Source organism: Sylvia atricapilla, chromosome Z, assembly GCF_009819655.1.
Source record: "Sylvia atricapilla isolate bSylAtr1 chromosome Z, bSylAtr1.pri, whole genome shotgun sequence".
Lineage (NCBI taxonomy): Eukaryota > Metazoa > Chordata > Aves > Passeriformes > Sylviidae > Sylvia > Sylvia atricapilla.
This window is the reverse complement of record NC_089174.1, coordinates 66,333,278-66,361,144: the sequence shown is the minus strand read 5'-3', so window position 1 is coordinate 66,361,144 and position 27,867 is coordinate 66,333,278. Positions and strand designations below refer to the sequence as shown.

At 50.0% G+C, this 27,867-nt stretch overlaps 1 protein-coding gene across 1 annotated transcript; it reads left to right on the top strand.

Moving 5' to 3' along the window:
• The first annotated feature begins 622 nt into the window (after positions 1 to 622).
• On the top strand, positions 623 to 27,661 carry NOL6 (nucleolar protein 6). Its single transcript, XM_066339662.1, has 26 exons — positions 623 to 1,285; positions 1,381 to 1,593; positions 2,910 to 3,026; positions 3,263 to 3,442; positions 4,025 to 4,193; positions 4,915 to 5,049; positions 5,194 to 5,357; positions 5,560 to 5,680; positions 6,016 to 6,074; positions 6,242 to 6,343; positions 6,891 to 7,006; positions 7,380 to 7,557; positions 7,958 to 8,080; positions 8,237 to 8,385; positions 9,131 to 9,206; positions 11,353 to 11,493; positions 11,776 to 11,887; positions 12,106 to 12,260; positions 12,497 to 12,660; positions 13,102 to 13,254; positions 14,431 to 14,528; positions 15,421 to 15,545; positions 15,699 to 15,788; positions 17,859 to 18,056; positions 26,082 to 26,183; positions 27,271 to 27,661. Exons 1-26 carry the CDS (start codon positions 1,196 to 1,198, stop codon positions 27,418 to 27,420), a joined length of 3,480 nt encoding a protein of 1,159 aa, XP_066195759.1. The 5' UTR covers positions 623 to 1,195; the 3' UTR covers positions 27,421 to 27,661.
• The last annotated feature ends 206 nt before the right edge of the window (positions 27,662 to 27,867 follow it).

The following is a 27,867-nucleotide window of genomic DNA, read 5'->3' as shown; positions in this document are numbered from 1 at the left end:
CAGGAGCTTGGCACTTTGATGCATACATGCTGCAGTGTGTGGAAATGAGCTCTGTAGCTGGGCAGGACACGACATTACTCTGCTTTCCCTAGCAGAGGGATGGGTGAGAGCCTGCCCTGCTCTGAGACAAGTCAGACATATGAAAGACCTGCAGGGCAGAGACTATCAGCTGCAGCCTGTTTCCCACCCCCTGCCTCCAAGAGACTCCAGCTTTTACCCTAGCCTATGAGAAGTAGGCTGGGGCTTAGGGGTCCTCTGGAGGGACAAAGCTTGGCTTACTTCACTGCGTTCTCTGAACTCCCATGTCTACCTTCAGGATAGACATCTAATCTATTACCCTCTGTCTTAACATGCCTACACATCTGAAGAGATCCTGCTTGTAGTGTTCTCACAGTGCAGGAAAAGTGGTAGTGAGTGTGGCCAGAGTTCAGGGAGAATTTGGACCTGGCATAGGGATGACAGACTCTAGGGGTGCTATCCCAGAGCAGTCTGTCTGGAGGAGGATAGTCTCACTGGAGACACACAATCCCTGTTTCATGGTACGGTAGATGTGAATAAACTGACTACATTATGGAAAAGCCATCCAAAGAGGTGGAAAGATAAATAAAATTACCTGGGTCCAAAATCTGTGTCCTCCTGTTCAGGGACACAAATGGCGTGATCTTTTAAATGCCCTGACAACCCAAATCTGATCGGACCCGGTGTTCAGAGCTGCTTTAGTGAAGGCATATATATCTAATTTATATGAAGGGGATATTCCTCCCACTCAAATAATCTACAGGTAGGATGCCGCCGGCACCTGGCGGAAGCTGGCCAGGAGCATGATGGCTCCCGGTGCCCGCTCCTCCAGGCCAGAAGGATTTTCCTGGCTCCCGGTGTCCGTTCCTGCTGGCTAGGCCGGCTCAGGCTGTCGGCAGGCCACATCCAGATTACCTGCCCCGATTAAGCATCAAGTATCACAACCGGAATCTGCGGCGCGCAGCTGGGCCCACGCTCGTCCGCCTGAAGGCACAAGTCCGTCACACGGCCCCGAGACCCGCAGTTGTGGGAAGAAAGGCGGTGATTTCAGCAAGCCCGCGGCCCACGCCGCCCGCCAAGGGCGCCGCCATTGCAGCGGAAGCAGAGCAGCGCTGCGGTCACGCCCCCCGTGGGCGGGCACGGGCGGTAAGGCCAATGGGAAGCGCCGCGCTGTCGCATGCGGCCAATAGGAAAAGGCGCTCGGCGGCCGGCGGGGCTCGCGGCGCCGCATGTGGTGATGGGACGCACGTGGGCGGCGGCCATGGCGGTGAGATGCGGCGGGTCGGGGCCAGGGGGATCGCGGGGCTGATTGGAGCCGAGCCGAACCGAAGCGAACCATGCTGTGCTGCGTTCTCCCCGCAGGACTCTCAGGAGACGGCGGAGGAGGCGGAGCAGGGCCCAGAGCTCCCCGCCGGGGGCGCGGTGCGGCGCGGGAAGAGGGCTGTCCCGACAGCCTCAGCCCCGCAGCCAGCCAAGCTGAGCCGCGCCGAACTCTACAAACCGCCGACCAGCGAGGAGCTGACCCAGCTGAAGGAGACGGAGGATCTGTTCCACTCCAGCCTGCTCCGCCTTCAGGTCAGGCGGCGGGGCCGCGCAGTGACCCACGGGGGGCGCGCGGGGGGGCTGCCGGACCCCGGACTCGGAGATGACTTGGGTTATCAAGCTGTGTTAGGTGAAGGTCAACCGGCAGCTAGATCACAGAATCATAGAGCAGTTTGGACTGAAGGGGCCTTTAAAGATTATCTAGTTTAAACACACCCCCTCCCCGCCAGGGTCATCTTCCTTTAGACCAGATTGCTCAGAGCCCCATCCAGCTTGGCCTTTAAGAAATGCGGCATCCACAGCTTCTCTGGACAACCTGTGCCAGTACCTCAGCACCCTCAGAGGGAAGAATTTCATCCCAATTTTTAATCTAAACCTGCTCTCTTTCAGTTCAAAGCCACTGCCCCTTTTCCTATCACTATATGCTCTCTTAAAAAGTCCCTCTCCAATCCTCTTGTAGCACTTTAAGGTACTGGAAAGCCACAATAAATCTCCTCAGAGCCTTCCTTTCTCCAGGCTGAACTATCGCAGTACTTTCAGCCTTTCTTCATAGGAGAGATCCTTCACCTCTCTTATCATCTTGGTGGCTTAGCTCAAACAGGTTCCTGTCCTTCTTGTGCTGGGACCCCAGCTCCAGATGCAGAGCTCCAGGTGGGTCTCACCAGAGCAGAGCAGAGGGGCAGAATCCCCTCCCTCCCCTGCTGCCCACGGGGCTCTGGATGCAGCCCAGGACACGTTTGGCTCTCTGGGCTGTCAGTGCCATGGCCGGGGCATGTCCAGCCTCTCACCCACCAGCACCCCCAAGTCCTTGTGGGCAGGGCTGCTCCATCTGTTCTTTCCCCAAGCCAGATCCCAACACCTTTCACCTAGTCTTGTTGAACCTTATGAGATTCTCACAGGCCCATTCTTAAAGCTTGTCCAGGTCCCTCCGGATGGCATCTCACCCCTCAGGTGGTTCTAACATCAGTGATTTTTGTGAGGAACAGCTTTGATCTACTTCCTGGTGCCAGTGGCAGGATCTCTAAGGCCTGGTTTGTGTATGTGGTTTCTTGCAGTTGATTCTCTGTCATACAAACAGCCTTCCTGAGAGCTATGCTTGTGCGAATTACATCAGGGTTTTTTGCCGGGACCTGGGTTGGGATGGAGATGATTGCAATCTAGCAGTCACAGAAAATGACGTGGACTGATGAAACTGCTGGCTCCAGGCAGGGTTTATGGAGAATTGGCTGTGTTCCTCAGCTCACTGGTTGTCTTTTGCACCATTTTCATCGTTGAGGCTGGAGGACAAGGTAAGTCAGGTGCAATTTCAATGTTATTGCTGCCTTTTATGATTCCCTTTCCCCTTACAGATTGAAGAGCTTTTGAAGGAGGTGACATTGAAAGAGACGAAGAAGAAGAAGATTGATGCCTTCCTCCATGAAATTAACAGCCTGCTGAGTGCCATCCCAGAGACTCCAGAAACTGAAGTATGTTCCGGGTTATGGAAGAGGTGGAAAGACCCCTGCCCTGGACTGAGCAGCTACTTGTGGACTGTCTCCCTTTTTAGAGGCTGAAAAAATAATTCTTTTCTTTTTCTTTGAGGAGAAAGGGGAGGACATGGTCTTTAAGCTCTGGGTGCAGCTGTGTGGGAGCGGGGTCTTGGTCTCTGCACCTCTGCTGCTGTTGATGCTCAGAGCATTTTGTGTGTCATGTCTGTTTCCAGCTCACTGACCAGGCCTGGCTTTCCAAGGATGTGAAGGTCCCGTTCCTGCAAGTGCCGTTCAACGTCAAGGGAAGGTTCCACTTCGTGCCCCCAGCTGAGCTGAAGGTGGTGGGCAGTTACCTGCTGGGCACCTGCATTAGGCCAGAGATCAATGTGGACATTGCAGTGACCATGCCACGGGTGAGTCTGGCCATGCCACCTCCTAAATGGCGTGGGGCCTGCCAGAGCCCTGTCCTCCATGACACCTGCCCTGCCCACTCCATTCCTCAGTTACAGCATATGGATATGCAGGGTGACTCCCACAAGGAGCTGGGAAGTGCAGTCTGGCCTCTTGGTCTGTCAGCTTGCAGCTGTTTGATCTTAGTTCCTCATCAGGATCTTCCCTCTCTCTGCCTGGGCTGACCATTGCCAGGGAGATGCATGCTGTCTGTTTTTGTACCCAATTGCACATCCGCCCGAGCTCTCAAGACTGTGTTACAGGGAGGGGGATGTTTGGAGGCTGGTAATCTCCTCCCCTTACTGTCCAGACTTGCTTGTAAGAAAAGCTTGAGACGAAGGACACCCTGTTTGGCTGCATAACTGCTCTTGTCTCCTGCAGTCCTGGAGCCTGGTGAGCCAGCAGCAAGCTCCTGACCTGGAGCTCCTTGTGATTGAGATAGGGTTGCCTGTGGGGCCAGGGAGAGCTGTGGGTGGTGGGGTGCCTTGGACTGAACTGAACTTGGCGGCAGGTGAGGTGGAATTGTCCTGTACATCTCTTCCCAGGAAATCTTTCAGGACAAAGATAACCTGAATCAACGCTACCACCGGAAGAGAGCCCTCTACCTGTCCCACATCGCGCATCATTTGTCCAAGGAGAAGCTCTTTGGCAGTGTGAAGTTTGCCTACATGAACAGCAACCATCTGAAGCCCATCCTGCTCCTGAGACCTCAAGGTGGCACTTGAGCCTTGCTCTGGTGTGGGGTTGTGATGGATTACTGGTGTTGGGTGGAAGCTGTTGATGGTGGTCTCATGCCATTTAATGGCCCTTTGGAGAGGGATCAGTCTGGGACTGCCATCACAACTGGTAATAAATTTTGGGTGATTCTCAGCTGTTTTCTCTCTTCACCCAGAGTCTGGTCCTCAGGGTCTCTCCCCTTCCCAATCCTCCTTTACAGCTTGGCTGGGCTCTCCAGCCTTGGCCTCACTGTGGCCTCACCCACATCCTGTGGGTACTTCAAGGAGCAAAAAAGTAAACCCTATGAAAGACACCTGTACCCAGCACTGCCCTTCCTGATCTCCCCAGCCCTGTTCCCCACTGTTCTTCTGCCTTCCCCAGGAACATGCATGGGCTGCTAAGTGCTTCTTGTTCCCACAGTACTCATGAGATAGTGGGTTGGGGTCTGGGACAGACATGGCACAGTAAGGCCAGGGCAGGCAGGGGTGCCAGGCTGGGCAGTGGGGAGGAAGATGGGAATGGGGCATGGGCCGTGTGACCTTAAGGTCATCATTGGCTCTGGGATGTGGTCACTCTCTGCTCTGAGATGATTTCCACTGCTGCGGAACTTTACTGGGAAGGAGGTTTTGCCTTTGCCCAGGCTGGGGATACTTCATATTTTCCCAATTTAATCTTTGGCATAACTTGCTCCTATACATCTACCCTTGGGTGCTTGCAGGCAAGGATGAGAAGATGGTCACTGTCCGACTCCATGCTTGTCCTGACTCGGGTGTCTTCAAACCCAGCCGCTTCTATCCCAGCAAGAACAATGTGCGAACCGCCTGGTTCATGGAGCAGAGCACCCCAAAAGAAGGTATGGCCTGGGGCTAAGGGATCATGAGGCTGTTTGTTTCAGGCAGGGACTGCCCCCGGTGCCTGTGGGTGGGTTCACAGCAGCCCTTTTCTGTGTGCAGGCTGTTGGTGGTTGGGTCCAACATGCTCTCATCTCCCCACACAGGAACCACCGAGCCCCCGACCCCACACTACAACAACTCCGTCCTCTGTGACACAGTGATGCTCTCCCACCTGCATTTCTTGTCTAATGCAGCCACAGACTTCCCAGGCATGAAAGATGGCCTGGCCCTCCTCAAAGTTTGGCTGAACCAGCGGCAGCTCAGCAAGGTATGTCCTGCGCCAAGGTGGGCTCTGCTTACCTGGATAACCTGCCTTTGGCCTGCTCTGCTTCCTGGGGCAGAAAGGCAGTCCTTTGGTCCCGGTAGGTGGGGTGGTGGCTTGTGTCTTGACTTTGAGCTGTGTTAGGGTTTCAGAGAGGCCCCATACTAAGCTGTGGGTTCCCATGGAGTTGTGGTATCTGTTTTCACAGGGCTTGGGGTGCTTCAGTGGCTTCTTGGTCTCCATGCTTGTTGCCTACCTGCTGATGAAACGCAAGATTGTCAAAATGATGAGTGGGTACCAGGTGTTGAGGAGCACTCTGCAATTCCTGGGTGAGTTTCCAAGGGCCTTTCTGGACAGGGAAAGGTCTGTGTCTCTGCACAAAGCCTGAATATAATGGAGGAAGAAGCAGAGAGGCCATTGTGGCTTTTCTTTTGTGCTGAGCCCCTGTGGGTGGGATGGACAGGAGGGGATGAGTCAACAGAGCAGGGCTGGATGGTGCAGCTTGCAGAGAAGTGGGTAAGTCCCATCATAAGGTGGAGGCCAGCACTGTATTGTTGCACTGTTGATGTGAGACCTTGGTGGTATTGACACATAGCTGTGCCACTGTCACCAGGGGGAGAGATGTGGATGGTGGTGTGACTTGTTCCTTTCTGTCTATCCACAGCCACCACTGACTTGAGTGTCACAGGAATCAGTCTAGCCAAAGATGCTGATCCCTCCCTGGTAAGCAGCCTTCTGAGGGGTCTTGTGCCTGTGTCTGTCTGTACTGCCACAGCTACTGGGAGCAGGGATGTGACTGACTGTTGCAATGATGGCAGATGGCAGCAGTTTCGGGGTATCTTGGTGTGTTTGATGTGCTGTAGCTCTAAGGACCATGTTTGCTTTTCCAGCCTGTCCTGGATGATTTCCACCAGGCATTTGAAGTGGTTTTTGTGGATCCCTCTGGACTGGTGAACCTCTGTGCTGATATGACTGCCAGCAAATACCACCAGGTACTGAGCAGGCTGTGGTGGCTTCTTCAGGTGCTGTCTTACGAGTGAGCTCAGACAGGCAGAGAATGGTTAGATGTGGTTTGGGGAGGATGTAGGACCAAGGGAAGGCATTCGTTGTGGCTTTCTAAGCTTTTAACATCTTCAGCTTTGAATCTTGGAAGTGAATTCGGACACTTAGATGTAGTGCTGCCTTACCAGTCTTGCTTGAGTCTTTGTGTGCACCTTTGGGTGAAGCCAGGCAACTGTTTAGCAGATGTAACTGTTCTGAAGGAGAAAAAAAAATCACCTTGATGTCAGGGGTATCAAAAAGGGACTGTCTGGCCAGCAATGAGAGCAGTTTGTTACTTGGATAATAAGTAACAATGCATACTTGGGTAACAAGTGAAAAGTAACAATGTCGCTTGTGCAAAGGAGAGAGACTGGAATCGGGGTATACTGCTGACCACAGAACTGGGCTGACCCAGGTTGATGTGACCACTGCCGGAGGGATTTGCTTTCCTTCTCTCTTCACATTCATCCTCCTGCACTGCCTTCCTTCCTTGCTCAGGTCCAGTTCGAAGCCAAGCGCTCTATGGAGATTTTGGATGACCGGATGGTAGATGGCTTTCAGGTGCTGCTCATGACCCAGAAGCCCATGCTCAGGACCTTTGACCATGTCTTCCAGTGAGTCGCACTGTGCTGGTGGGGTAGTGCTGAGGGAGCTTGCTCAAAGAGGAGTGAGATGCTTCTGGTTTTGGTCTGGGTTAGATTTGAATTTACATGGTGGGAAGTGGCTCTGCTAAGCTCTGAGATAGACACTGGTGGCTCCTTGCACTGGCTGTTCCACTTTTACCATCTAGGCAGCCTCCCAGAGGAGGGGAGCATTGTTTGACCTTGGGAACAGTGACCAGAATCTCCTGAGATGCCAGAGGGCATTCTTGTAGCACCCGTCCTGGGCTAGGACCCTCAGTTCCCCATTTTATCCATTCTCTAGCATATTCCTCTCTCAGAAAAGGTTCTGTGGCAGAGGTGGGTGACCAGCTTCTCTTCTCTGTAGCCTGAAGCATGTCTCCAAGCTGCAGGGTACCTGCAAGAAGATGCAGCTGCTGAATGAGCTTATGGATCGGGGTGGGAACTATGTGGCTGCAGCCTTGCCCTTCGTTGTCTCGCTGCTGGCACGTGGTCTGTCCCGGAGAGCACAGCTGGTGGCTCACTCCCTGCCCCAGATCCCCGAGGTAATGCAGCTTGGCAGTGACACTGCATCCTTTGCAGCTTGTGGGGCTCTTCTATCTCTTGTGGTGCTACAGAGTGCAGGGTGGGCATGCCTGCTCACTGGGGAGTGAGACAGGCTTGTCTCCTTGGTTGGGAATATGGAACCTGAGGCCCTGCCCTGGGCTGTGGGATGAAACTGTGTTGCTTGGTCTGGGCACCAGTCCTGGTCCATTAATGGGCCAGGGTGAAGACAACTTTTCTTCTTGTTGGAGAGACGTATTACTTGAGACTTTCCCTGTCTGTGCTTGTCTGAGCACCTGGGACAACACAGCGGAAGGTTGATCTAGCATCCCAGTATCCCAGCAGCAGCTGCTCCAGAAACCTCATCTCTCCTTGTGCTTTATGTTGCTCATTTTCCCACAGTGGCCAATTGATGCTGAGCCCCCAAAACACAAGGATGTTGGGCCTGTGACATTTGGACTCCTGTTTGTCCCTGAGTTTGCTGCCAGCACGCTGGAGAAGGGTCCTCAGGCTGATCACCCCGAGGTGAGTGAAGTCTTGGTTGTGCTGAGTGAGAGCAAAGCTGATGCTGTGCTGTGGTTGAAGAGAGGTAGGAGGCTAGCCGGTGATCCTGGGAAGGTCTTGTCTAGCCCAGAAGGGACCTGTGTCTCTGCTCTGGCTTGATCAATGTCCCCCCCACAGGCCTTGGAGTTCCGCACGTTCTGGGGAGACAAGTCAGAGCTGCGTCGGTTCCAGGATGGCAGCATCTGTGAGGCTGTGGTGTGGGAGGCCAGCACTGTCTGCCAGAAGCGCCTCATTCCTGAGCAGATCATTAGGCACCTCCTGAAGCTGTAAGTAGCATGGAGCAGCAGCTGTAGGTTGCTTCATATGTCACTCCTTCCATGTGTCCTGTTCCTGGTGACCCCTTTGTCAGCTTCATGCTTTGTGGGGTGTTGTGAGCTGCTTCAGATTTGTGAGATCTGGAAGTCGCTTCAGTTGTCCTTACATTGTGAGCTGCTTCCCAAGTGTGGGTGGGAAGGACAAAGACCTGGTGCTGTAGTCTCTGCTGGCATAATTCAAAGGGGCAAGGAGGCAGCATGATCCTGCCCTTACATGTGGATGTGTTACCAGGACACTCCTCAGAGCTGAAATAGAAGCTGTCTGAACCTTTGAGGACATTTTTGTGAAATTCGCTGAGACCTTATGGTGGTTCACAAGACTCTGTCTTCTCTAGGGCATTGAAAAGCCTCTGTAGCAGTATATACAATCTGCCGAAAATGAGGACCTCTTGCACAGAAAGGAGGGTTTGCCTATGCCTCTTTGTCCTGGCTTGAGGATGGGTCCTGTGAGGAGAGACTGCACGTTGATGGCTTTGGCCTTGAATCCTGTGAAGCTGCACAAGTTACTGGTCCACTTCGGGTTTTTACCCAACGGGAGTTTTTACTTGGGCAGGGAGGAATGCACAGGGATTTGTCTTTTCACCAGGACCTCCTTTAGAGAGGGATTGCTCATCCTTGGGCTGACCCGTGCACTGTCAATAGGATCAGTAGGCTGGCATGCTGTAGCTGTAATGCTCTGTTGTCTTCTTCCACATAGCCATGCGGACATTCCTGAATCCTCTATCTGCTACACAGGAGCCATGCTGGAATCTGTGATCAGGACTGGGAAAGAGGTATGATTTCTTCCCCAGTGGCTGGGGCTCTCTGCAGGAAGACCAGCGAGGGAAGGGCTGTAGTGAGGTTGTTTGAGTTGCACTGAGGCAGGTGGGTGATTCCCAAGAGAATGTAGTTAGGGTAAGAATCTACCAAGTCTTTCATGGTAGTCAATGCATAACTGCTGAAATCCTCTTGCTTTAGCATCCCAAAGACCTCATTTTCCCCTGCAAGCACCCCACTGTTCTATTCTCTCTGCTTTTGCCCCTCTGTCCATGTGCCTGAGGATATATTACTGTCCCACAGTGCTCCTCTGGCTGCACCTCTGAGGTACTGCATCCTGCAGGACATGGGCCAGACAATACGGTGCTGCTATCCTTTAGGTCCAGCTGGCAAACCCAGGAATAAGGTTTTTCCTGGCAAATTGCAAAACGCTGGACTGTGCTCTGTCTGAATGTACAGCTAAAACAAAGCTGTTTTAGCTTTACAGTCCATTTTCTGGCAGAAAAGGTGCATCTTGGAGGTTGGGAAATGTCCCTCTTTATAACTTCTGCTTTCCCGCTTGTGAAATTGAAGTCTAGAGATGAGCCGTGAGCACTTTGGCACACTCTCGGTCTTTTTGTACTGATGCCTTAGGAATTTGGCATTTATGATTTCATATATTCGTAATCCTGCAATTCTTTAGCATATAACTCTAAACTCTATATAGAGTGCTAGCTACTGTCTCCACATATTGGTCAGACAAAACAATTTCTTTCTAGGGCTGGGAATCAAGGACATCTTAGTGTCTCAGGCCCTGAAAAGTATAAACAAAAGTGAGTTGCAGAGGAGCAAACTTGGAGTAAATGGCTTCATTACCTGAAGCTGTAATTGGAAGATTAACCCCCAAAATACAAATGAACCAAACTTATAAAAGTATGAAAACCCTTGACCCATTGTCGCTTTTTGAGTGTAGCCCCTGAGGGGGACTTGATCTGTCAAAAAATGTACCTGAAGGCCCTCAATGAATATAACCACTTTTTATTCCCTTAATGTTGTCTGACCTCTGTTTTTAGGTAGTCCAAAAAAGGCATCAGTACAACCAGCTTTTTATTTGGTTGCTGGATGGAGGAAGAAATTGTTTCTTTTCTGCTTTTTCAGATTGAGGGGGTGCACATTTGATGAAAAGGATCTCCTGTGCCAGAACCAATTGTAGTCTGGGTGTTTGGTGTCAGATTTGGGATGACGTGCTGTTTTTCATAGCCTGTTGTGTGGTAGTCAGGAAGATCTGTGTGTTCTGTCCCTTCAGGCTGGTCTGGAGTTATCAGGGCTGATGCACCCCATCTGACAGGGAATGCATTTTCCTGGAGCCTGAGAGGTGCTTAGGAGTTCTATTTTTGCTTGTCCTTTAGGAACAAAAGAAAAAGTTGCTATTGAGTGCGAGATGAAGGCAGAGGAAGGGTGCAGCCACAAGCAGGATGGGGTTTGCCATTCGTGGCACACCCCACAGAGGGTGCTGCTGCTCTGCCAGAGAGCCCAGCTCAGAAAACTCCAGGGAGGTTGGCTCCTTGTGTGACTCTCAGCTGCCTCTGAGCTGGGTGGTTTTGTGTCACCAGTATGTTCTACCTGCTCAGGCCGTTATTTGGGGAGGTGGAAGCAGTGAGGGCAACACCAATTCTCCTGGTGCTTCTCTGCTGCCCTCCGCAGGGTTCCTGTGATGTTTTCTCTCTTTGCTTTTGCCACATGCCAGAGTTCTGCCTTGCTAAGGATGTAGTCGGTGGAGTTTTCTGTTAACTGCTGCCTCTGTTGGTGTCATAGTAACTACTGGGGAGACAGTAGAAGACCCCTTGCCAGTGGGTGATCCCCTTATTCCCAGATCATTCTTGGCTGCTTCTTTACTATAGTGATTGCTGGTAGTACAGCTCTTGGTGCTGTCTTAGTGTATTGCAAAAGAAATATTATTTGCCTCTGGGTTACCTGTGGTTGCTGGGGAGTCACAGACAGCCTTTCCTTTGTCTTTGCTGTCTTTCTTACCTCCCCATTTTGCTGAGTGCTCTTGCCTGAAGCTGCTCCATGGGGTGGCAGTGCTGGCTCCTCAGAGCTCAGTTGTGATGCCAGCCTGTGAGGGAGGTGAGATGAGTGCAGGAGCAGGAGAGGTACATGGAGAGGCTCCCTGTATGTCCACAGGAACAGGGAACAGGCGAGGAGGCCATGGTCAGTGTCGTCTGCTCCTATGATGACCTGAGCCGCAAGCTTTGGACCCTGAAGGAGCTGCCGCTGACGGTGACGGCTGTGCAGGGTATCCATCCAGCCCTCCGATACACAGATGTGAGTGTCCTGGGCCACGGCCATGCATGGGGGTCTGCAGGGCGCTGGGGTGAGGGAGGACTGAGAGAATGAGTCACTCTGGTTTTGTGGCTCCTGAGAGCCCTTGGAGCAATATGGTGGCTCTTCCTTGCTCTTCCATCCTTTAGGCTGGCTGTGCACAAGGTGACCAAACTGTCTGTTCTGCAGGGCTTTGCTGGTTTGGGAGATTTGGGTGAGGGGATACACATTTCCAAGAGGTTTCTGCTCCCTGTTCTCAGTTGCTGGGTGGCTGTTCTCTTTCAGGTCTTTCCTCCCATTCCTATGAAGCCAATTTATTCCTTCCATACCAGAAGCAAGCACTTGCTGCTTCCCTCAGAGGAGAAACCCTGCCCGGCCTATATAACCCCTTTGAAGAGTAAGTGGGGTGAGATGTGAGTGGGAGATGATCTGGTGGAGGGAAGTGGAGGCAAGCAGCAATGCTGACTCTGTTACTGCTGGTGTGGTGTGCTGCAAGCAGGAACAGAATCCTGACTCCTCCTGCTTCCTGCTGTAACATGTAATTCCAGACATCCCTATCCTACACCTTGTTTCTGTGTGGGGTTCACTGATCTCCTGCTATCCCTTTGCCCCCAGTCATCTGCCACATGGAAGGCAGTGGCCAGTGGCCACAGGACAAAGGAGCCATCAAGCGCATCAAGGCTGCTTTCCACCTCCAGCTGGCTGAACTCCTCCAGCGGCAACACCAGCTGGTTTGCAGACCTTCAGTCACCTACACTGATGTGTACAAGGTAGGGGGGGTCCCCAGAAGCTTCTCCAGGCCTGACCTTACCAAGGTGGGGGGGGCTGTGGCTGTGGTCCCACTGGACAAAAAGAGTATTTGGAAACAGTATTAGGCCTATGAAAGAGTGTGGTGAGACTGCACTGATGTCAGGATGCTGCTGTTATATCCCTGAGGGGCACATAACACGCATCATGCTGCTTGTGTCACCATCAAGCCTGACTTTGCCTTGTGCTCCCATCTCAGGACGGCTACGTTTTCCGTCTCCAAGTAGCCTACCACCGGGAGCCCCTGATCTTGAAAGAAGTGGTCACTCCAGAAGGGATGCTGAAGTACCAGGACACAGAAGAATCTCTGCAGCTGGAGCTGGAAACGTTGCATCTGCCCTATCTAACCAGCTCACTGCATGGGTAGGTGAAGGAGAAGGTGCCTGAGGGGTCAGAATGTGGGATGTGGTTGAAAACCAGCTTGGAGGTGCTCTTGGATCCTGGAGGGTGATGGTGGATAGAGGAGCTTGCTGTGGGAAGTGGCCCTTTAGACAGCTTTATGAGAGGGTCCTCAGAAGGCTTAAGTGAGGGATGTGGGTGTGAGTGGCACCAATTGTCACCCTGAGGTCACAGATGTGGGGAGACAAATACTAAAATGCAGCATGATTAGAGAGGAGCATGAGGCAGCATTTTCCCTTCTTTGCCCCAAAATCTCAGCACCTGCTGAAAGTCTCTGTCCTTGTGATGCTGTGTAAGTGTTCCTTGCAGATTTTTGTCCCTCTTTTCTTTCTTGCCAAATGCCAGGAGGCTGTTGTGGGTGCTGGGGTATGTGGGCTGAACAGTGGCATGTCTCCCTCCTCACAGGCTCCAGCAGCAGCACCCAGTTTTCAGCAGCACTTCCCGGCTGGCCAAGCGCTGGATCAGCGCCCAGCTCCTGAGCGACAGCATCTCTGAGGAGTGTGTGGACCTCCTTGTGGCATTTCTCTTCCTCCACCCAGCCCCGTTCACACCACCCAGGTGAGAATCAGGAGCCCAGGCTGGCCCGATGGAGGTTTAGTGCCTTTCATTACCTGGCATGGAGGAAGGGTGGGATGTTGCTCAGGCAGGAGGTGTTGGGAGGTTCACAGCAGGAAGCATGAAGGCCCTGTGCTGCCAAAATAGTGTCCCAAGTCCTGTTGGGAGTTACTAGAGAAGGTGGAGATGCTTAGCACTGCAGGGCTATGGCTTTCCCTAGACTGTGCACTGCAGAGAAAGGGGGAAAGCAGGTAAGGCTGGGAGTGAATGTCCTTGTGGCCTCTAGGTGCTGGTGGCACAACTGCAGGATGTCTTGTGCCTTCTGGAGGACTGGTGAGGCCCCTTGTTCTGGGGATGGTGGCCAGGGGAAGAGGATGAGGGCTGTGTTGTGGCTACCAACATGCTGGGGCTCCTGGATTCCCTAGGAAGGATTTTGTGGTGGTGATAGCAGCTCCAGCATTCCCTTCCTTCTGGAGAAGACTTCCAAGGGAAGGACGAGAGGTCGGGTTCTGAAAACTGAATGAAGCAGTGCGTTGGTAAATAACCCCAGAGAACCAATTGCTTGCTGGCTCCTGGCAGACAGATGTTATGGGGCCCAAAGGAAGTGAAATGAAGTTAAAGGAAATGTTTTTGTTCTGAGTGGGGTCAGAAGGTTACTCTGGCCTGCACTTGGAGTGCAGTTTCCTTTCCCAAAGCAGCAGGAGCAACAGTCTCATGTCTAGAATGCTTTCCTGTCTCCTAAAACAGCAGGATCCCCATCTTCCAGCGCTCTGGTTTTGTGCACATGTTGTGTTGCAGGGGAAGAGGCACACTGGGAACTGGGCTGGTGTTCAGACCTGCACCAGTGATGAGAGCAGCCCTCATTCCATCTTCTTGCTCCAGACCCAGGAGTCTGGGTGGGAAGAGCATCAGGAGATTGGGCAACTGGTGGGGGGCTATGATTTACATTTTGCTGATTTCTTTTTCCTGAGGAATGAGGGAAAAGGGGAGAGGACTTACCCTGGAGATTTGGAGAAGGGGATGGGGGCTGAAATTCGCTCTGAACTTCCCTTTCCCATCACAGATATCCCTTGTTGGGCTGCATATGGATTGGGCCTTCACTAAGTCACCCCTAAGTGCAGCCATTCTTGCTACCAGGAGAGCAAATGCTGATGGTGAACTGTTTTGTCCTGCCTGCAGCTCTCCACAGGTGGGGTTCCTCCGCTTCCTCAACTTACTGGCAACCTTTGACTGGAAAAACAACCCTCTGATTGTCAACCTAAACACTGGCCTCACAGGTGAGCAGGCAGCAGCTAGGAGAGCTGCAACATGAGATTCTTGAGCCCTCTTTGGTCAGTGCCTGGCTCCAGATCCCTTGGATACAGGAAGACATCATAGCTTGTGCTGGGGGCAAGGAGATTTTCCACTCCCTCACTCCTGTCCTGTCATGTTTAACTTGCCTGCAGGATGGGTTTGGTTGTGCCATGTGTGGTTTTCTTTTTTCCCCTGCCTGCCTCTGAAGAGGTGGATCTCAGTGATGATGCTCTGTTGCTTCTGGTTTTGTTGAAATCTGTGACAGACGTGGGTGGTGTTGGATGTGGTGGTGTCTTTGAAGCCCTCTGTTCCTGCCCTCTAGTGTTTTTCATGTTGATTGTCTTTTGGATACATGCTGGAGCCGCAAGAGACCATGGGATTGTCTTGACTCTGCAAAGTCATGGGGAGGGGAAGATAGTTACACCCAGCTTTTAAAGCTGATTTATTAAAAAATGGTAAAGGTGTTTGGGAGAGAATCGGGTTTTGAAAACTGATATTTTCCAAAGAGCCCTCCAACTTATTTTAATGAACTAAAGAGCTATTTTCTTCCTCCACTTGAGGGGAAGTAAAAGAGAAAAGAGAGAACAGTCTTTGGATAATATGAACAGTCACTAGCTTATAATGTGAGTTTCCAGCTTGTGTCAGTACCTACGATGCCTGAGCCCACCTGAGTGTGTTGAGAGGAAAGGTCCCTCTGATGGGAGTGGGGTGCAGGCCTGAGGTGAAGGAGCTCTGGTTTCACATGGGCTGTGGGATCAGAGGCTGGGAGAGTATAAATCCTGTTGTGCTGCCCTTTTTCTGGCTGTGATTGCAGTGAGGAAGTCAGAGGGCTGTGGATGGGGCAGAGCGTCTCATCTCTCTGCCTGCCTTCTCCAGATTCTGACTGCACAGAGATCAAGAACAAGTTTGTAGCGGCTCGCTCTTGCCTCCCTGTCATGTTCCTGGCCACCCCCAAGGACCAGTGCAGCTCCATGTGGACCCGGGAGCGCCCCTCAGCACAGGTGAGCTGGGCCCTTTGTCCCCTTGCCTCTGGCGGCTGCTGGCTTGGGGCAGTTTCCTGCTCCTAGTGCTGGAGCCAGCTCTTACAGCCCTGTAAGGGGGGGGTTACATCCAAGACTGCCAGGTTTTGCTCTCTTACTTCCTTCCCTCCGCAGATCCTGCAGCGCCTTGTCCTGCTCGCCTCAGAGTCTCTTCGTGCCCTGGAGGAGCAGCTCATGGACCCACTCAGTGACCAGGATGTGAAGGTAACCTCCTGGGGCAGCAGCACAAGGATGTTCAGGCTGTGGCTGAGCAGACTGGGCTTTGGTGATGGTTGCTGGGATGTGTTAGGAGGTTTCAAGCTGTGGCCATGTGGTTGCCCTGGGATGTAGAGCTGCAAGGATGGGAGGAGGATGGCTCGTGTACCTGTGTGTCACCCTGCTTGTGGGGGACCCAGCTCTTCATTGCAGCTTGGGGTGACTAGGACAAGTTAATTCTGTATTCTCTGGTTCTCTTGGGACATGAGCAAACCCACACTCTTCCTGTGCCAAACCAGTAGTATGTCCATGACTGGATCAATTGGTTCCTCAGGGAGACTGTTTTGGAGTAGCTGTGGAAACCTGGCTTGTGTGCTCAGGTCGAACCAAGCTTGGAGTGTTGGAGATTTTGGCAGGACAGTACCAGGCACTTTAGGACAATGTTATTTTGATTTTAGTGGAGAAGTAAAGCCCTATGTAGTTTAACCCTCTTCATTTTCTCAGTCATTTCATTCTTTCAGTAAACTAAAACATCAGTTACTGCAATGGACCTGAGGGATGTATATTTATTTGCCCTTTGATAGGAGCTACACATGTGTTTTGAGGGGTAGTTTGTTGGTGTGCCAGCTAGTGAACCAGGAGATTGAAGCTCAATGGATGAAAGAAGCCAAGCAGTGATTAGATATATCAGATTCACATTACAGATGAAAAACCCCAAACTAAAACTGAAACCAGAAAGCAGCACATCCAGTGGATTTTTTTTCTGCCTAGGCAATATAGAAAGGACTTACTGACACTGCTTTCTGTTCTGCGTTATTTTTCACTGGAAGTATTATGAGGTGAGGATGTACTTGAGGCAGTAGCAGTGTGTGTTACAGGGCTGTTAAGGAATGAAGCATGTCCAGCGTGTTGCAGTCGCAGTGGACCAACTGAAATTCAGGAGGCACTTTGTGAGCTGGAGATGGTTAGCGTCTAAAACGAGCTGTCACCTGGCCAGAGCAGTCTCCCAACACTTTGACTCAGCCTTCTTGGGCCTCCTTCTTCCTCCGTTTGATTGCAGTGGGAACATTTTACATTGTCATGGAATCTCTCTGGTCCATACCAGTGTCCTCCAAGGTCTATGATGTTCTCAGGGATAAACATGGCATGTTGTTTTCAGGGCAGAGTTTGGGGCAGGGAGGAGGAAAAAACCTTTCCAGTTTAGTTTGGAGTTGCCTCCTCTACAGTTGCCTCCTGTATCTAAGAGAGTGCTGCAAGCTGTGTGTTTTTGTCTTTGCATTTGGGACATGCCTGCTGTCATGAAGATGCAGACATGTGTTTGCTCGCAGGGCACACAAAGGAAGCCATGGACATGGTCGCTGGATGGGACAGAGGCACTGTGTGGAACAGAGCTAGGACTGATTCAGTGCCGGTCACTGATGTGTTCTTCATGTGTGTTCTCTCCAGCCTGGCTATAAACCAGTTTCAGGCAGTGGATTTTCTTCCAGTGCCAAGTTGAGCAGTGTCTCGTGCCTCTCTTCATGTCTCTGCATAGTTTGCTCCATTTGAAAATGTACACAGTTTTAAGTTTTTTCCATTTTAATGCAGCTGTATCCATAGCTAGATCCTGCCTGTCCAAATATTTACGTGTCTGGGATTGCTCCCCTCCATTAAGAGGGTTTTGCTCTCACCCTCTGTCTGCTTGATGGAAGATGCTGTTGCCCTCTGGGGAAAATGCTGGTGGACACACGGGGCCATCCCATTATTAAACAGCTGCTTGTGTCTCCTGGGTGTTGTTCAGCTCCTGTTGGCTTCTTGGTTCCCCTCTTCATCCTGAGACCCTGCCATGTGCAGTGCAGTTACCTCTCTCAGCTCACCTCTTTGTCTCTCTCAGTTGCCCACCCCACTAGTGTTTACTCAGATAGGCTTCCTGGGGTCTGTGGCATATTTCTAACACTAATCTCACAAAAATTTTGTCTTTGGTTTACTGCTTTCTAAGGAGAAGGAGGCAAAATGGAAACAAAGACTTGGGAAACCTCTTGTACCTCTCCTGTTTGCTTGTGTCCTGTATTGAGTAGCACTCTTTGTTTCTTGCTGTAGATGGTCTTCCGCCCTCCCCTGGACTTCTACGATGTCCTGATCCACCTGAATCCGAACCAGATTCCTCATCACCTGGAGAGTGTGGACCGGCCAGTGAAAGCAGTTTCTCGTGGTGTGGTGAAGAACAGCTCTGCCATGAACATCCTCTTTCCCGTGGTGGATTATGACCCTGTACAGTTGTACCTCCAGGAGCTGAGAGTAAGCATGGCCTGTTGGGGAGGCAGATGGGGTGCCTAAGGTGGAGCTCCCTGATGGCATTTGGATTGCCTGCCACTGCAGGACGTGGCTGGTGACATCTTTAGGTATTTGCATAGGATGGGCATTGTTGCTCCAGCAGAAGTCCTGGTGAATGCACCACCTCCTCTATGGGAATGGGAGCGCTGCTGTGATGTGAGAATGAGCTCAGATACAAACCACCAGGAGCTTTTGCTGAAGAACTTTGTATTCAGCACAGAAGTGTCTTTAAGCCATTTATCTCCAGTTGCTTAATTCACTTTTCATGGCTTCTTTCACCAGTTGATATGCATGATGGGCAGTAAGCACACACAATTTTTGAGGGGATGTACAGGTATCCAAGAGATCGTCCCAGTAAGCTTTCTGTTGGTAGGGGTGGGGCAATGGTTGTGTGAGCCAGAGGAGATCAGTATTGGCCACAGAGTGATTTCTTGTGTCTTGCTGCATGCATAACAACAGAGGAAGTTGGTAATGTGGAAATATGGAGAAGATCAGTACCCAAAGTCATCGATGGTGTTCTTTTCCACCATGAGGGCAAGCCACAGCCTTGGCAAGCTGGGGGATATGCAAGGTGCTGGATGACAGCAGTAATCCTCCCTGGATCTAGAGGGATCTGGCCTATGCTTTTTAATTGTGCAGCACCTGGCCCTCCCCTGCTTCAGATGTGGTAGCTGGGTTAAATGTTTGTGTTGGGTGTGCAGAGATGTGGGGTTGTGGTGCCGTCTTGTCAAAGTCTGCCTTGACTTTGAAGTGCTATCATCCGTTTCTGATAGGAGTGCTGTGAACAGTGTCAGAACTGTAAGCAGGGCAATCTAGGATGGCTTTGGCAGGAAGGGGGCTGTGGGGATCTCTGGCCCTGTTCCCCACTCAGTGGTGCCTGAATTGAAAGTCCAGTTTAGGCTGGAAGATTCTAAGCCCTTTGAATTCAAGCTCCTCTTTCACCTTAACCAGGTACCTTAGGAGCTGGGCAAAGAAAACAAAGAAAACTTGCAAGGGTTTCTTTGAAGGTTTCCTCATCCTGGGCACAGCCCTGTTACCCCCGAGTTGCATGCCAGCCACAGTGCATGATAACCTGTGCCCATGGGAATCTGCTGTGGCTTCAGCAGAGCTACCAAGTCTGTCAAAGTGCAAGCTTAGTCCTCCTGTCACCCACAGCAGCTTGGACAGTCTTGGGTGGTGAGGAAATGAGAGACAGGGATGTGTGAAAGGCCTCTTGAAACTGAGGAAGACCTCAAAGTTGTCACACAATTTCTGTGCGAAAAGTACTACCTCCTTAGCTGGAAGGACATGTGAGAGAGGAGGTGCCCAGTGCTCTCCTCCCTTTGATAAGGGAGGTGGACCGGGAAGTCCTGCAGATACATTGTAGAGAGCACTGGGGGATTTCTTGGGGCAAGAAGGAAGGGGAGAAGCATCCTTCACAAGTGTTTTGAAAGGGAGGAAAGAAGCTGGTTTGGAGCTGTTTGCTCTTTCACTTTTTTTCCTGATGTCTGAGGAGTCATATGAGGACCAGCCCCTCGCTTTTCAATGATGAATGGCCTGCTGCCATGAAGCCTCAGCCAAGTGGTGTAGATGTGGGTAGGAAATGGAGTTTTTTAAGTCTGAGATCCTTCTTCACCCGATGCTGGAAGTGGGTTCTAGAGCTGAACAGAGCTTTTCAGCAGCTGCCAAGGTGCTGGAGATGCATGGGGACAGAGCCTCTGTATCTCTGAAGGGGTCAGGGCTAAGCAACCCTTGTGGAAGGAAACCTGATAGAATGAAGACTACTTGCTTGAAGAGAAACTGGAGGATACTAGCTGAGCTGATTGAGAGAGCTGTCTCTTTGGGGAGGCCATTTAATGCTTGCAGCAGGTCTGGCTATAGATTGAGGCAGTCAATCAGGGAACTCCTTGGCGTTTATGGGACATTTTTATGCATCTAGACAAGCTGATATCAGTAGGTGGCTCTGGAAGTGAAAGGCAAAAAAGAGATTTTCCTGGAAAACAGCTTTCATTAATCTTCAGGCAATTATGATTTACTTGGTCCAGTCAATAGTGAAGTCCAAGTTGCCTGAAATTTTACTGCTTTTCACTGCCTCTTTTTATCAATACAGGTTATAATAGATTTGAAATTGCTTTTGGTTGGGTTGCAAATTACAGCTACTCCTAAATCAGGTATGCTAACATCCCAGTGAAGAAAGACGGATATGAGCAAAGGTCACTTTGCTTGTTGGAAGCAGTGTTGATTCTCTCGGTGTTCCTTATTCTTTGACCTGAGGGTTGTTAGGAGGGAACAGACAAGGAACTTGGTTGCAGCTTTTTCTGAAGAATGAGCTGCGGGGCAGAGAGCCCAAAATCTGCGTCAGCAGCCCTGTCTGGGAGGCTTTTCTTTGTCTTTAAGGCTCTTAAATATGGTTTTTCTCTTGTGGCTATCATATTGGAGGTATCTTGCAGTAACAGTTTACTGCCATTCATAGCATCCAGATCAATTGCGGGCAGTTCTGAAGGAGTGATGAATACCCGTTTTTGTAGGCAAATAGGTGTTTCTTTTCCTGGAAAAGTCACAGACATGATGCTGCACATGGTCTCAGAAAACTCAGGCGTATCCAGTTAAGTTGGAAGGCCTCAAAAGCTGATTTTGCTCTGCAGGACCCCACTGCAAGCTGGTGATGCTGAGCTGTTAGCAGAAGCTACTGCATCCATTAGAAATTATCTGTTTTCACGTTGCAGTGTATTGATGTTGTTGCTTTGGCTTTGCTTGATAGCCTCTCCAGCACCTTTTTATTTCTTCTTCCCTGGCTCTTGCTGCTCTAAGCAGTGTTCAGCTCCTCCTTGTCCTGTGGGCTGGGAGCCCTGGGGATGATCCAGTCCCTGCAAGAAGTTGGTGCCAGAAAGGAGCGTGGTGACAGCAGTGAATCCTTATGAGAGATCTTGGCTGAGAAGGCAGTTTGGATGCAGAACTGACTGGCTTTGATCCAGAGTTATTTGCTCTTTCTTAACAGCACAAACTACAGAACTGAGCAACGGGGCTGTAGCTATGGCTGTCAGTGCAGCCATGGTGAGTTTATAGCAACAAAGGGAGACATCTGCCACACAGATGCTATGGGATTTTGTGTTCTTCTATGGGCAGAAAAAGTACATCTGCCCATTACTGAGATTTCCGCATGAACACAGGATTTAAATGCCTTGGTGTTTTGATTGAATTGAGAGGTTCCCCTAGTTTGGACAAGTTCCGTCCAGCCTGTTTGCCCCTGTTCTTCTAAAGTCAAAAGGTTCAGCAAGGCAGTAGTGCTCTGGAGCTGAAGGATTGCTCTGTGCCTTTTCCAGGGATTTAATCAGAGTAGATGAAAGGAGAGGAGGTGTTGAGTCCTTACTGCGTCAATTTTTCCTGCTTCAAGAAGATGTGCTGCAGTAATTGGCCTGAATTGCTCTGGTGTCTGGGAGGCTCTGGGTAGAAATGAAAGTCTGGCTGGCTGGATTCAGGCAGCAAATTCTTCAATTCCAGAACAGAGCAGATCTGATAGAGAAGGCCTGTTCTGTGATCCTGTACAGATCAGAAGGCTTTGCAGACACTTCTGAGGAAGAGCAGGTGCCAGACATCCCACAGAGAGGGCTTCTCTGGGATACAGCCCATCAACAGCCTCTCTGTGACTTACAGTTCAGAGCACCTTGTTGAGCAAATCTTGGGTTGGCCCCTGGTGGGGATTCTCCAGCAAGGGTAAATTAAATTTAGGTGTCTCAGATGAAGCTTCTGTTGAGTCTCCATTGTGACTGCTGATCTGTACTGTAGTGGCTGTTCAGCTGCAGAGTGGCCCTGTGTTTCCTGGGAACGTGGTGTGAGAAGGCTTAGTCCATGCACCTTTTGCTCCAGGGTGACTTGGTTGTCCTCAGGACTCGAGAGGACACAGGGCTTGTGGATATGTTTGTCATGCTCCTCTGCCTGCATTCTGAAGCTCACAAACGCCAAAGGCTCTGGTCACTTCCCTGAGCTGTTCACTCATTGTGGTGTAAATTTGGTGAAGCAGCCTGTGCCATGTCCATCTGCCTGTCTGTTATGGCTTTTAACAGACCTCACCTTTCTTACTGGGTCTTTAGTCTCACCAGATCGCTGATGGGATGTGCTGTCATTCACTGAGATTTAGCTTTCTTGGGCTGCACGTGCCAGAGGAAGAGCTTGTGGCAGAGGAGCTTGTCCGTCTTGTGAGGTCTTTTCTGTGTGGATGAGCAGGAAAATGTTTCCTCCTTTACTATAAGCATCCCAATAAAGTAATATTTTGCATTTCTTGCACCTTAAGGCAAGACCTATCAGGAAGATTTGGAGCCCTTTTCTTTCTTCCTCACATGGTGTAAAAATGTGTTTCTTGCTACTGCATATTAGAAAGGAATTAATGATAAAAATTCTCCGTCTCCTAGAACATGTAAGCTGTGATTATGTGATGTAGCTGGAATTGGTGAAATCTTTCCAGGTCAGTCTGCTCCCTTCCTGTTTTAACTGACAGGGTTGACTCCTCTTTTGGTGACACCAGGTAGACAGGGAAGAGCTGAAAAAACTGTGTGGACTCTCATGTCAGACAGGAGACTTCTTGTTTGGATCTGAGCCCTTGAAAGGGCAGAGGTGTCAGGAAATCAATCTGCTTTCAGGTTTGCAGAGCTGCCACAAGACCCTCAGCACAGTGCTCTGGGCTGGATACATGTGTGTGTGCCCACTTGCTCAGTGGGGCATCAGCCTCATGTGCTCCTGGGGTGAGCTGACAGGGGACTTGTGGCTGCATTTCTTCCGTGTTGGTAATGCACTCCCAGAGACTGTGTAGGGTTTGTCTTGTTGGAAGTGACAGAAGACTTTTGTCTCAATGGTTTGGTGGATTGACGTTTGCTGATGTGGCCAGGAGGACATGGGTGGCTTCTTTCCTTCCCACTTTTCTTTCCTGCTGCCCCAAACAAGGACAAGGATGTGTGTGTGGCTCTCAGGCGGAAGAGTTTGCTTAGTTTGAAACCAGTTTGAAACCTTTTATCAGCTGAATCCAATACCTAAAGGCTTCCTTTGTCTTTTAAAAGAAAGTCACAGAGGTAGCCCCAGCCTGGGGTTCCTTGGACAGTGTTCTTTGCTCTGTTGGGTCATGGGGGAGGCTCTCTCTGTGTCACGTAACTGGGAGTACTGGGGCAGGTCACAATACGGTGACAGAGATCTCAAAATGTTAGCCCCAAACATTATTTGTTAGGAGTAAGTATCTTTAATAATAGAGTTTAACACTGGTTTCTTGCTAAGAGCACTTAAAATGCTCTGAACACTGAGCAAGTATTTATTGAGCCATTCGCTTTCTGAGCTGCTGTTGAACCAGGGCATTCTACTGTAGGACACATTTTTGTGTGCAGAGACCTCCCTTAAAGGCTCTTCCAGCAGCTGAGATGCTGGAGTGAAAAAAATGGGTGGTTAAAGGCTCAGATGGAAAAAACCCTATATGTAAACAGCAGTACCTACACTGATAGACAATCATAGACGCTTAACTAGCAACAAGTAGATACTTAACAATGTGGATGCCTAACAACTAGTAGATACTTAACTAAATTACACTTAGCTTATTGCAAAATCCACGCTTCAGATGGAGCTGCTTAATCTGGTAATCCCATTTTAGATCCAGGTGTTATTTTACTCACTACATTTCTCCACCCTTTTCAATCTTGTAACCCAGATGGTTTCTTACAGAGCTCATTCTAATCTTCTTCCAGGTGCCATATACATCATCTCCGTAGACAATGAGGCCTCTCCAAATTGAAGGCCTGAGATTGTAGGTCTCCCATGTTTCTGTGAGATGGGAACCAGCTGCAGGTCTTGTTGATGGTAGGGATTTCCCTGGGCCTTGAAAGCTGAATTGCAACCAAAGAGCAGCTTGAGAAGGGAACAAATGTATCCCTGCCTTTTCTTCCTTTTCTCTGAAACTTTTCCTGGAAGAAGGTGTTTGCAGGCTCAGACAAGTCCAGTGACATTGGGCAGAGAATGTGGGATGTGGAAAGGAAGGTGAACTGTTTGCTTTTACTCTCCAAGCCTCTGAACAAACAGGAGTGCAGTGACTAATACATCTGACCCTTTTAATGCTGCAATTTCCCAAGAACTCCACAGGTTGGTAGGCCACTTTGAAGCACTGTCATATGGATGATGCTGGGAGCAGACCAAGTGCTGGGATTTTGAATTGGATGCCATCCTTTTAACATCTGCCCTCTGCTTCCTGCTCTCTGGGAAAAAAAAAACAGAGGGTTTGGCACTGGATATCAAGCCAAACAGTGGTTTTATTGGGACATTAGCTGAGCCTGGGAGGTTTTTTTTACTGCAAATGCTCCTGGCTTATGGCCAGCAAGATGCATCTGTAAAAAATACTGCTCTCATAAGGAGCATCACGTGGCACTAAAGACCTCGCCCTGCAGAGTAGCTGGGCTTTTTCAGGTTCTCACATGCTCTGCTCCCCTTTGGTTCATAAAGCTGCACATTGGTGGTCAGCATGCCCTGAGCTTTGTTGCTGTTCCTTGAGCTTTTCCTCCCTCCTGCTCTTTGCTGTTTGGCTAAAAGAGCAATCTTCCCTGTTGACTGGGCTCTGAGCATAACCTGTTGCTCTCAGCTTAGAAATGCCAGGGTGGGTTGCCTCTTTCTCAATGTATTTTTAGACAGAATCTTTTCTAGCCGATTTGGTGAAATAATGCCTTGACTAGACTTGCCCTTGTGAAAGTGGGATGGAGTGGGGTGAGTTCGCAGTTGTTGGGATCTTTCCATCTTGATGACCTAATTTTGTTGCCCTCTGTGAGAGCATCAACAGGCCTAACTCAAATCTGTCTCTGAAAATTGTAGACAATACCACCCCTCTTTCCTTATCAGGTCTGTATTCTAAAAATGCCACCTTGCCCTTTAGAATCACTGGTAACACCAGTCAGTCCACCTTTTTTTTCATACTGCAGTCTTGCTATGTCTGTACAAGATCCCATCCAAGGTTGTCTTTCTCCATCAAAATGTTGATTTTCCTTTCATTCGCGTCCTCATGAAAGCCTCACAATATGATGATGTCAACAGAGACCTCTCTTGGTTAAAGCTGGGAAACTAAGGTGATGGAGAAGAAGGCTGAAGAGGGAGCAGAGGGGTTGTACTCTGGGCAATAGTTTGTTCTAAGGCTGGTGGAACCTTGTGCAAAAGCTTCTCCTGTACTAATTCTGGGGACCGTTTGCTCAGCCTGGTAAATATGTCTTGTTTTCTGATGTTGATCTCCACTAAGACAAACATGTATCAGGGAGCAGCTGCTTGGCTGTCTTGGTCAGCTTCTTTCAGGGTACACATCTCCTGGTATCAGCATGTTGGGTGATGAGCTGTAGGGCCAGATTTTTGGATTCAAGAAGTTGCTTGCACACAGCATTGTTTCCTTCTGCTGTGATGCTCATCTGCTTCCTTGCAGTCCTGGGAATCCAGCTGGCGTGGGCTAGGGGGAAGCCAGACTGGGCTTTAGTCATCCCTTTGTGCAACATCTCTCTTTGATTTCTGCTGCCCACCACCACCAAAGGAGATGATCACTGACACCACTGCTGAAACACAAGAGGCAAGGAGGATAGATTGCTGCCCTGCAGTGCCTTCTTTGAGCTTTCCATCTGTTTACACCCCACAGAACATTGTGTTACTTAAAACCTCTGCTCTTACGTGTCCTTTATGGATAAAGTGCTAACAGTTCACATGGGGTTTATCTTGGTAGAAGAAGGAGCTTTGATACCTTGGTTGCAGAAATTACAGAGCTTGAGATGCTGGCCACTGTTTTCGGGTTTGTCTTTGGTGCCATGAAATGTACTGTGGCAGGACTGCCTGTGGGGTAGAGCGTACCTCCTTCCATCTCATGCATTGTGAAATCTGGGATATGGATGCTGGACACTGGGAAAATACAATTTGGTAGTGCCAGGTCAGCTGATGGACCACCATAGGGAGGGACACTCAGTGGGTTGTCACTGAGGGGTCAGTGTCCTTAACTTGCATTTGTTTCCTACCCAGGATGCCTTCGATGATCTTGCCTTGTTCTTTTATGACAAGCATGGTGGGGAAGTGATTGCAGTTTTGTGGAAACCTTCAAGCTTTCAGCCTCAACCTTTTAAGGTGAGTTTTTGTCTCTGCTTTAAGCTTCATGTTTATACCCTGAAAGCTTGAAGGGCTTTTTAATTTTTTCTGCATGGTAATTGCTTTGTCCAACTCTCATCAGCCCCAAAGCCCTTTGAAAAATGGAGATCATAGTTCTGTTGCTTCTTAGAAGGGATGAAACCAAGACAGGGCTGTGGCCACAGTGCGTTCAGTCATCAGCAGATCTGAGAAGGTAAAATGGACTATCCCATTCTTGTGGCTTTGGGATCCTACCGGAAATACCCAACCCACTTGAAGCCCCGGTCCAAAGTGCTTGTGTCCTCGTTAATGCATGGGGCTGTTTTCCAGCTCCACTGCGTGGGCTGGCAAACCCTAGAGGGTGGTTAAGCCAGGTGTGAGGCATGCTGGAGTGATTCATGCTGCTTTCTATGAAGGAAAGATGCAAAGAAACCGGTTACTCATGGCTCAGAGCTGGCAGCCCAGGCTCTTTTGCTGTCAGTCTCTGGGTGGTTTATCTGCCCTCTCTTCACGGCCAGAGGGCATTGGCCATTTTGCCTGTCTGCTGTTGTGAAACCCAGTTATTCACAGTGGTGAAACAGAGGAGGAGATGCTTGCATCGGTGCAGGGTCTGGATGGATTAAACACAAGGGTTTTGTTTTTGTCAGTGTAGGAGCCAAAGATATCTTCCCACCCGAGGTCTTTACACCTACCAAAGAGCAGAGCAGAAGCAGCTCTTACTCAGCCTTGTGCTGTGATCCCTTTTGCATACTCCTGTGCCCTGCTTACCCAGGTTCTGCCATGCATCTGCACATTTGTCATTCCACCATGCCCCTGGCCGTTACTTTGCTTCCTGACTTCCTCACAGTCTTTGGACTGTAGCTCCAGGGTAAATCCTAAAAGTGGCTAGAAGGGTCACTTTTGCTCTCAAAATGATCACTGATTGTACTGAGAAGTGAAACTTGTGGAACTGGGTGCAGTGGTGTAGCAGGGTTTGGGTGTGACAAGGCAGGAGAGGAACCTACTTTTCTTACTTGGGGCCGGCAGAGGTTGCAATGCAATTCTGAGCAGGTACGCCCATTCATGCAGTATTTTCTGTGTCCTGCAGGTCTCCAGCATGAAAGGAAGGAAGGTGACAACTCTGAACAATGAGCTGGTCTGTGTTCCTAATGTGGAGGCAATTCTGGAGGACTTTGAGATTTTGGGAGAAGGCCTGGTCAAAAATGTGGAAGCTCATACAGAGAAGTGGACTATCTGAAACAACTGAGAGGTGTCAGAGTGGCCTGTCCTGAAGCAGTTTGTTCTCTCTGGGTCTGTTCCTTTCTATAAATCAGTCCTAGAAAAGCCTTTTAGCTTTCTAAATCCCAGAACTGTATGTTTTATCTATTTATCTTTATATATGTGGCTCAGAATAGCAGTGGGACCTGTTATTGCTTTCAAGAATACAAATGCCTTTTTATTTTGAAGAAAATATAAAGATGAGATAAAGTTTTCGGAAATGTTCCTGTTTCTTGTTCACTGTAGGAATTGGAGCTGTGTTCACATGAAAATGTAAAGGTCTGAAAGATATGGCTTAGGTGTGCAATGGAAAGGCAGTTTCGTGGTTTGGTAGGGAGTTAATGTGAGATGTTGCTGTTGTAGGGGTTAGCAAAACCAGAAAAACAGAAAAGAATGACCAGGTTATTCCCTTCTGCTCAGCCCCAGT